The following is a 10,741-nucleotide window of genomic DNA, read 5'->3' on the forward strand; positions in this document are numbered from 1 at the left end:
GAGTGATTTCCAAAAAGCACAATTGCTGTGTTCATGTGCACATAGTTCCAGGAAAACAAGGGTGGCACAGTTCATTGCTTCTTTGATGTTCAATGTAATACCCACACTGAACTGCAAAGTAACAATGAAGCATCCCTCCCATATTTTTCAGTAACTGTGCAAGAGAACAATTGTTTCTGTTCTGTTTGTTTGAAAGAAGAGCTGCAATTTTGTACTCACATCTCTATAAAAGAGAAAACACTGGGAAGAAAAAAAAAAGAGAAAACCAAGCAATGTTCACAAGTGAGGGTCCAATGATGCATCCATTGGTTAATAAGACTTTGTCTATTGACTTCAGTGGGAGCAAGTTATGGCCCAGAGTGGAAGATAAAAGCCCGGTGTTGCTCGGAGTCCCAATAGTGCATTACCGTGGAGCATGGCTTCCAGCCACACCTCAGCCTTTAATACCTACTATTGAAAACAGGTCTATATTCTTCCCTGTGATATCACTTTGCTTTGGACTGCTGGAAGATACTGGACCTAAAGCTGGCATAGCTGGCCATGGAAAAAGCACTCCAAGGAAGAGAGACTCCTTTGATGACACAGAATGTGAGTAACATCTACAACGTCCCCCAGCTGCTGATGTAGAGGACATTGATGGGGAAAGGCAGCACAGCAAAGGCTGCCTCCAGACTGGTGATCTCCAGCTGCAGGATTGGTCTCTTGGAGCTATTGGCAGTTTGGTGCAAATGAAAATAGCTCTTAATTTGCTCTAATTTGTGTGTGAGGATCATTCTGGCACACAGCCAGCCCAGGTCTTAAAACTACATTTGTATCCCACTTTGTGGGTTCTGCTAAATGCCCCTTTAGCCATAACTAAGGATCTAAGCCACAGTATACACTTGCCTTCAAAATAGGAGGCTGCATTCTACCTTAAAATAAACATCATGACTTTAATGTAATATTCTTAGGTTGTTTGGTGCCTTGCGTGTGATTCAGTTCCCTGGCAAACATCTCTTCACAAAGTGTTTGCGTGAAACAACGTAAGAAAAAAAATGCAAATATTATTCTACTACATGTTCTTTTCAGTCTCATTCTTATATTTCATTTTAAAAACTACAGTGCTTGAGAAAAATCATGGAAAATGGAAGTGGTTTCTGAGCTAATCTGAAAAGAATCTCCTCTGATGTATTTTCACTAAACACAGCCAGAAGTCCCAGTGTCTGAAGTTTACCCTAGTTAAAGTTAACAGACAATTGTTGTTTGACTGGTTATATCATGTTTTCCATTGTCATTTTGACATGAAACAGGCAAAGTTTCCAGCTCTGGAAACTTAGAGCCAGCAGGATTAGTACTGAAGTGAAAAAAGAAAGAGAGGGCAGAGGGGTGTTGGATTTTGTTTCTAAGTGAGAAGAGTTATGAAGTAAAAATAGGTGTTCTTATGAAACACAGTTTGTAGAAAAATAATCATTGTTCTAAAATATTTTATCTCATGTACTGTAGCTGAAGGAGTGCTCTAAACTTATGTTCTTGCTACAGTCTCCCTTTATGTGCTATCCAGCAACCAAGAATAGGCAGAACAAGGGGCAATCTCTAGGAACCATTTCTATTCCCTTTACGATGTCACAGTAGTATAAAGGAGACTTGTACAAAGGAGAATTGACTCCTAAACATAAAAAAACTTGTCTAAATACTGGAGTTTCCTTTTCCCAAACCATGCTTCTTCTGATCCTGGAAAACATGAAGGGACAGCCAGAAAACTCTGTGAGTATCCCCCCCATAGTGTTTCCAGGGAAGCAGAGCCTCATGTGAGAGGACAAAAGGTGAGGTCTCCCGACTCTACTGATAAAAAATATTCATGAGTAGGGGAAGGGAAATACAATATCCACAGAGAAGATGCTGTTTTGCTGGGACAGCTGACCCATGACTGCTGTTCCTTGTTCCCATCCCCTCTAGTACTATGGTCCCTCAAGGAAAGGTGTGGTCAGTCACCTTGGGCTGTTCTGTAGCAGGATAAGAGAGGATACCATGGGTATTAATGCTGCTTTAAGTAGCTTTAATTCCAGTGAAAAGTGGAAATCCTGGGTTAAGCATGGAACAGAGGTGTGAGTATCTGTTGTCCCCTGTTCAACCTTCTCTAACACCTAACCTTGCCCACAAAGTTCCTCAGAACTCTTCCATAAAGAGCCAATGTAAGTATTTCTCTATAGGTTCCTGGGAATTGGCACAATATCAGAGAAATAGCATCTCACTCCACTCCCTAAGAAGGACTTTCAGTATGTTAAATCCACTTAATTTGTGTCAATGGAAGGGATTATGCTGACTACTGTATAAAAATGTAAAAATAATTGTCATTAATTTGGGTGGGGGGAGGGAGGGAAGAAGGAGGCAAATTCCAAAATCTTTATAGAATGTTTCATTCTTTATTAAGGCAAAAGACCCACTGAACAATGAGAGTTTTGCTTGAGTAAAAATTGCAATAGCTATTGAGTAGGACTTCAGGATTTACTCCATAGACTATATAGTTCAACTGCATATTTGATCATCAGGAATGTTTTGTACAGGATATATTATTATGACAAATGTCTGGAATGAGGGATATTCAACGTAGTATTCTTGCAACTATTTTAAGGTAAAATATGGTCATTAAAAATCTCCCATTTTTTAAAACTAAACTGAGTTGATGTAGTTACAATAACTGCTGAAGATCAAAACTAGAAAAGTCCAGAAATTAGTCTTTAACTGCAGCTTTAATGTGCTATATAAGAAATAGTAGCTGACAAACAGAAAATTTTGCCACCTAATATTGAAGTACTTTTGAATATTACAGAGCTAACTATATTTTTCATTTAAACGTTGTAGATGCTTGTCAGATTATAGGTCTATAAATGTTCATAGAGGCTTTGGATAAGTAGGCAGTGGGTGATGTTTAGTAATGCTTTCAACTGAGACCAAGTCCTGTGTTGAAGCCTCAGCTATCTGAAGGTATTACTAAGCCATCACTAGACAGATAATGCAGTGTAATAAGGTTAGGGCTATGGAGAAACCAGGGGGCAGGTTTCAGGCTGGATAGGATAATCACTGATATTACTCCAGCTTCTTTAAGATCCACCTGTAGTTTCTAGATACCACTGATGACAAATTTTACTTTGCTATATCACACTGCATTTCCACAATTACCTCAGAATCTAATCTAGTTACCTCAAGTCCCTCAACAGCCTAACTGAAAATACAGCTTTGCCGTTGAACTTCTTGTCACCCCTTTGTTTCTGGTCTGAACCCTTTTTTCATGATCAAATACAACAAAAAGATAACATTGGAAATGAGGTGGTCAATAGACACAGCTATTGACCGAGCTCCAGTATCATAGGTTTTGAAGAGTCATTATCCCAAGCCGATTTTGAGGGGCATGCAATTATTTCAGTGTATGCTGCAATTGTTGCTCTTAGAGTCACTGGGTTATTGCTCAGTCATAAGATGACATCCAAGAACAACAGTGTTCATGCTGCCTGCCAGCCTGAGAAAACATGCCACATTATCAAATACCACTCGTGGCAGCTCAAGCCTCTTTCTTCTCTCAACAGACTGCTGTCAAACCCAAATGCAGCGTATTAGAGATAGAAAAAACTAACTGTCTGAAAGCACACATCAGTACAGTGATCTTCGCTATTTTTCAAGCAGGGGCCACTTTGGCAAAAAAACTTCAATGTGAGAGCCACAGCAACTGCTAAATTAACACATTGCTTGCTACTCCTTAATTATGTAATGTTACAGAGTGACTCGTGAAACTTTTGTTTGTTCATTTCATTAATATCCACAGTTACATTCTTATCTGTTTTTTCTCCTGTTTCACATTCCGATTTTCTCTTCAACGGAATTAAGAATCTATCCATTCTTTCCAGGTACTCAATGGGGCCAAAAAATAATATACAACACAAACGGTTGAACACTTCAAGTTCTATGTTGGTTGCCATGGTAATATTACCGTTATTATACAACGGATATACTTAGATGTACTTACTGGTGCACATCGTACCATGTGGTCAATGGGCTGTGTAAAGAAGGAGGACTTTGATAGGCTCGGTACATATTCTACTGTTAAAAATGAAATAAATTGGAATATAAACAATAAGTCAGAGAGCCGCACTTAGGGTCGATGGGAGCCGCCACTGGCTCTCGGGCCTTGCAATGAAGAACGCTGCATTAATAGGTGGTTACGTCACCCTCCAGCAGTGATGCATAGCATATTCTCCAGATTATCAAAGCAGATATGTCCCTAGTTATTTATTATATTTTTGATTAAATAGTGAGCCATAACAAACTTTGAACCCACAGTAGCATGTCAGGCACCGGATTCAATAATATATTCATGTCAATATGGCACTGGAAAAAATGGGATTCTAATTCCTGTTCTTTCGTCTCCATTGGGTGAACTGATTAAAGCCAACAGCCAAGAATTGTGTAAGGCTGGCAACAACTAACATTTGGCAAGAAGTGGTCTCATTTGTGCTTGTCTAATTCAAGACCCAAAACTTTGCAACAACTGGAAAAGAATGGAGGACCTGCTTGTAATTTGTAACTCTGTTAGGAGAGTGGCTATAACAGCTCTGACTCAAGTATTGAGTCTGTTAACAAGAATATTACTGCCAATGGACAACACCTTCCACCTCTGCCTCCTCCCTCTGTAGTAAAGCAGTGAACGTTTCCAACTCCATCTCCCTTTCAAAAATCAGTCTTGCTTAGCTTTGGTCTCAAATCAAAAACAAATATGGAAAATTATGAAAGAAACCTAATGGTTTCACTCACATAAGGCTAATGTCTGTGTGATCTAAATGGTGTTTATGAAATCCGTCACATTTCCAAAAACATACACACTTGATTGAAGGGACAGGATTCCCCAGACTTTAAATTTAGGCTCTGATTTTTCCAAATCAGAAAGTCACTCATCACTTTTCCAAAACACAGTCTTGCTTGAGAGGTGCATATTGCTAAGCTTTCATTTCAAACACTAATTTTTAACAATGCATTAGCTTAAAATTTGATAGTCAGCAAGCACAGGCTAAAACATCCAGGTGCCAGAAGTGCATTGCCATGTGTTCTACTCGGCACACTCTGCAGTACATCAAGGTGCCAGTTTCTTTATCCACAATGTTTTGGATTGTGGATCCATTTGAAAAAATGCTCAGTAAAGCAATGAGACATTTTATTAGACAGTGGATCCAAAATAGCACGTGGAGCAGGTAATGGATGAAGGGTGGCCTTTGTAGTATGCCAACATTGTCCCACATGGTAGCATGTTACTGCTGCTGAATAAAGATCACTGGAATAATTTTCTTAGAAACATGCCATTGGCCTTCCCTTTCACTTGCTCCGCTAAATAAAGAAACCTGCTTCTTACTGCTTTTCCGACCATCCCTTTTTGTTCTGCTTTGGTGTTCGTTTCGTTCACATTCACTGAATGGTGAATAATGTATACTTGATACAAACCCACTATTTTTTCTTTGGACACTAGACACCTGATTTGTTGTATTTAAACACCAAATAGAACAGCTTATCTACTCTGATATATTTATCCGTGGCCATGCACTGCGGGTGCCAGTCATGTCTCAGTCTATCCCTGCTTTTATCTGCATTATGGCAAGCTTGAGATGTCTGGGTTGGCAAAGGCTGCAATAAGAAAGACATTGCTAACTGTCTCAAGTGTTTCCTCTCCACCAGTTAATTCAATGGATGCACATGTAGCACGCTGTAGCATGTAGGCAAACACTAAAAATGTTGCTGTTCTTTTAGAAATCACACAAATATATCACTGAACTCGTGCCAGTTCTTCATAACCCCAACACTTTCCATTTAAGAAACACCCTCTTAAATTGGACCTATTTTTGCCCCTCGTCATTTCTAAAACAGCTTTTTTTTTTTTTGGCAGATATTTAATCAAAAGTAGATGTTCAGAATGAAGAGTTAGTGCAGAAGCAACAACATACTGATTCCTGGCTGCATTCCACTTTTTGAAAACTGCCACTTGGAATACTATATTAATATGAAAGATCAAAACTTATTCTCAAAGAATTTTTTCCGAGACATCAAGAAAGAGGTGTGCTGCTTGACCAAATAGTTGAGGCAGCATTTATATCATACTATAAGTGTGAAGCAATGCCTAATCATAGAGTTAGGTGCCAGGTATATAGGGGGTCTGATTCTGCTTCTTTTCCAGCAGTGGAGTTACTCTCAATTTTCAGGGTGTAAATCAGAGAACAATAAGGCCCTAGGTCTCCAAAATCTCCTTATAGTCATTGTTGGTGTGGATGATATATTGCTAGCAAAGGCTGGTGGGAGTCAGTGCTGGCTGGGTAACAGCTTGAAATCCATTTAAGGAACTACTCAAGGGAATGAGAGCAATCAGTAGTCCAGGGTCTAACAACAGTGAAGCATAATTGTATTCAATTCTTGGTTCTGATTCTTATGTACACAAAAGCCCCTTTACACCACTCTGACAGTGTAAAGGAGCCTTCAGGTAGGTGTGTTTGCAGCAATCTTTCTTAGAACAGGTTTCATTATAGGAATACAGAGAAAACCATTCTCACTCCCTGCTACATTTACTTCCTCAGTTCTAATAACAGTTTTTGTGTTACAGTGAACTTCAACCATCTATTGTATTGGTGAACATTTGAGGCTCGAGGCAGAGCTTTTAGTAAAGCAAGCATCATTGTGTTCCATATATTTTAAAATACCTTTAAATGGGTGTATATAAATTCTTTCAGAGATGTGTAATTTAAATATTATTTCTATAATTTGACACTCTTCCAGGAACATGTACACACCTGATCAGAGGAACTGTATTCACAAGAATAAGGATTTAGTCTCAGATTTTTCAACACGAAGTATTTGCTGCATAAATTATTTTCAAAGTTACAGTAATTCTGGGCAGAGTTGGCCAGGATGCAACACTTCAGTTTCATAATAAATAAATAATAAATAATAACAACAACAACAACTATTATTATTACTACTACTACTACTTAGGGGGCAGCTAATGTTACCCAATGTAAAGGTGGCATAATTGGGCCTTGAATAACTTAATAGCTCCCAAATCAATGATTCAATAATGTAACAGGTGAGCATTAGGTATACATTTCTTGACTCTTACTTTTGTCACATATGAAGCAAACCTACCAGCCACTAGGTGGCACTTCATTATGAAGGAGGTTGGCCAATATAGCTTAAACTGATGAAACTAACACAGACCAGAAAATCTAAATTTAAGCCCATCTCAAAGTAAATAATTTTTTCCCCACAAGATAAATAACTCTAGCTAGATTACCAGGACATTTTATAGCCTGGATTACTTGTAGTGAGTGAATATTTCATATTCAATAATATCCATAATTTGAGCTGAGCAGAGGTTCAATCTTAGACTGTATTTAAACTCCCCTTTCTGGTTATTACAGAAAAACTAAAACTCATAGCCCAGAGCTACATCTGACTGTTCTAAATATACTATATACTCAACAGCTTCCTTAATATCTTGCCAAGGCTTGTCTACTAACATGATTTTCCAAGGAAAATTTTATATTGACTTACTTTTGATATAAACCATATAAACATTTTCTCTTGACAAGTGAGAGCAATTTAGCATGTCTGGAAATTCTCTTTTCAGTCATGGAAACACTAGCTTCCAAGCCCATTACTGCACTGTACGTGCATTAACAATATTAATAGTCAACTCTTTGAATTATCTTTGCATTATTCATTTTTTGAGTATGCCCATTGTGATGGTGGTGGGGAAAGAAATAGAAATGGTTTCAGAAGAGTGAAAAGATTTTTGAACCTTGTGAAAAAGAACTTTCCAGGGTAAGGACAGTACTGTATGTTCACAGCAAACCAAAGGAGATATTTAGTTTCAGTTGCATTTACAAATTGATTAACTGATATTTTACCAACATCGAGTTAACCATCTCTCTCTAACCCATATGGAAGCTAGCCCAGTAAGGAAATGTTGCCATATCATGCACCTGGAATGTGCCAAACAAATGATCCCTTAAGAATACTCCCTCACACTTCTTAGACATAACTGTTTCTTTACATGTCCAAAATTGACCATTACTAGAACAAACGTGTTTTGTAACACAGTAAAGTCCAGGGACAACCAAAGTGAGGGGAATGGTCTTGTCAGGGCATGGTGTGCAGGAGGGTTTTGTTGACAAGGGAAATCAAGGTAGCATCCTTAGCCATTATCTATAGTGAAAAAGCACGTTAATTTCTTTTGTTATAGCAGAGAAGTGTCCCCACTGCATACATTTCCTCTGGCTTTACAATATTCATTTTATTGAAAAAACTGAAGGGTCAATTGAGAAAGCAGAGAGATGTAAAAATGCCAAGTTACAGCAAACATAATTTAAATAAATGAAAATGTCTAAAGAATCTCTTGGAATCCATAATTTAAAAAACATTCAGAAGCTTAATTTCCACCTATTTTTTGTGTGAGGAACATTGACATTTGGAGCTCATTTGGGCACTTCTTTGTTACAGATTGTAATACTTGATATGCTCATGAAAGAAACAATTACCCTATGCTCCAATTGTTCCATTGATCAAACATCCTGTTAGAAATATAGTAAACCCTGATGTACAGGTTGCTGTCTAGCTATGCTTTTGCAGATAGGTTGGCCATCAATTTGGTAAAGTAATCATTTCTAATCATTTCCTTTTTTTATTTTTTACCAGAGCTGGTCAAAAGTTTGGCTGAATTTGACTGCTCTGCATTTTATATTATTTTGCTGCCATTTATCAATGTATTTATTTTATTAATTTCTTTTGTGCATGAACAAAAGTTTTACATCTTAAGAGTTAAAAGATTTGAAACACATTGATTAAAGTATCTAGGAAACAGTACAGATCCCCAAAGCATTAAGTGTTCTCATGGAAACTCATCTGCTAACTATCACAGTAATCTTCACTCTAAATTGAATTTGAGTGTAGAGTAATTTTTCCACTATATTCCAGGTTCATTTGTGTGTCAGTACTCTCTTGCTTTACACACCCATCCATCCATCCCTGGATATGTATGAAATAAAAGTAAAGCAGTTAGCTGTTAAGTGATCTTTTAAGAGTTTGAAACAGCCTGCAGATGAGTGATAGAAAAGCTTTTAGTAGTGTGAATGCATTCACCCATTTGCTTTGTGTGAAAAATAAAAAGTCAACAAGCTGACAGATATTTCCTTGTGCAGTTTTACAAAAATGGGTTCAGCAACCTTGGTTAAAATTTGTAAGGTGTTTTTCTATAGGCTAAAATCTTTGAAACATTTTCCATGTAGTGCCAAAGGAGCACTTACTGTATGCAACAGAGCAGCAATCTAGCAAACAGCTGGAAACACAGGCTTATTACATGAGACAAATAACTTCCAGACTACACAGGGCTAGCATTCAAAACAAAATCATTAAAAACCCCCAACTCTCCAGAGCTATAATATGAGCACCAGAAAGAACAAGAACAACTGCAGCTTAAATAGAGAAAAATGTACAGCACATTTAAACATAAGAAAAGCAAACTTTTCTTACATTTAGGAACCTCCTGGTTAGCAATACACATATTCCAGTATTCAGCTAAACCATTAGCTATTTATCTGAATATTGAATCAGTGAAGGAAAAGTATCCCGGGGAGATTTGTAAATACTCTTTCCTTATGTGCTATTGAAATGAATTGATGAACATAATAATAAACTTATAAGAAGTTTGAATTACTTACCATCTTGTTGTGCCAAAATAACTGAGGGTTGAAACACGGCAAGAATGAGCAAAGTTACTTTTTGCACAAAGCTCGTCATGTCTAAATATTAGACATGAGACTCTATGTGCAAAAATAAAAACGGGAGGAAAAGAAAAATCAATTCAAAATAGCACCATCAATTGTTCCCTGCCCTTTCAGCACCGGGCCCTGCACAGAACTGAGCCACAGGCATTCCTTTGCTTTGGCCTTAAATAGGAAAAAGTTTGGCTTCCTTTACTTTCCAGCCCCTTTCTGAAATATGAGAAGACGACCAATCACCTTAACACTAAAAGAAATGATGAATTTTTCTCTTGGCCTTAAAGAAGAAACTAAACTAGATAAATAGCACATCTGGAGCTTTTGTATATGTATGCTACCCACAGATGTATGCATAGTTAGTGTGTATGTGTTTGCACTGCATGTATGTGGGAATGAAGTTATAGTGCCTTTTATGTAGTAATGTATTTTTTTCCTGTCCATTAGGACTTAACCAAGATGTATAATACTTGGAGCTTCAGTAAAGTTCAACCTGTCAACTTCATAGTGAAAATAATAAGTAGCTACCTTACATGATGGGAGATGACAGAAAATGAAGGAGTCCTGGAAGTTAAAGAAAGAGCCCTGGTACTTCTGAGGATGAGAAGTCAGATTAAACGAAAGTGGGGCCCTGAATGATGGCAGCTGAATTTCAGCGCTGTTCTAGTTCCATCCTGCCATCTTCTCATCATGGCTGTAGTTTTGTATTGATCTAGGAAGTAATGAAACATAGAAAGTTTTATGAGGAAAACAATGTATCCTAAAAATGGACACTGGCCTCAAACTAAAACCTTTCAATGAATTCACCCTAATTTCAGTAGAACAAAAGGAATGTAGAACAATCATTTTTTCCTCAGTATGCATGCCACTCAAAGAAACAGCTTCATCTCAGAAAATATCCTGAAAGTGTTGCATTTGTTACCTTGTTACTCAAATTCCTTCTTATTCCTCATAACATA

The 10,741-nt window shown here is 37.6% G+C and overlaps 1 protein-coding gene across 1 annotated transcript in view; it reads right to left on the reverse strand.

Annotated features, from left to right (window-relative positions):
• The window catches only part of COL3A1 (collagen type III alpha 1 chain), a 68,205-nt gene extending 58,291 nt beyond the window's left edge, over positions 1-9,914 (reverse strand). The window contains exon 1 of the mRNA XM_067549046.1: positions 9,726-9,914. Within this exon, the coding sequence (XP_067405147.1) occupies positions 9,726-9,804 (79 nt within the window). The 5' untranslated portion in view covers positions 9,805-9,914. The remainder of the gene's footprint in view (positions 1-9,725) is intronic.
• Positions 9,915-10,741: the final 827 nt, after the last annotated feature.

Source organism: Emydura macquarii, unplaced genomic scaffold (genome assembly GCF_026122565.2).
Source record: "Emydura macquarii macquarii isolate MOO-44397 ecotype Brisbane River unplaced genomic scaffold, CSIRO-AGI_Emac_v2 contig_1253, whole genome shotgun sequence".
Classification (NCBI taxonomy): Eukaryota; Metazoa; Chordata; order Testudines; family Chelidae; genus Emydura; species Emydura macquarii.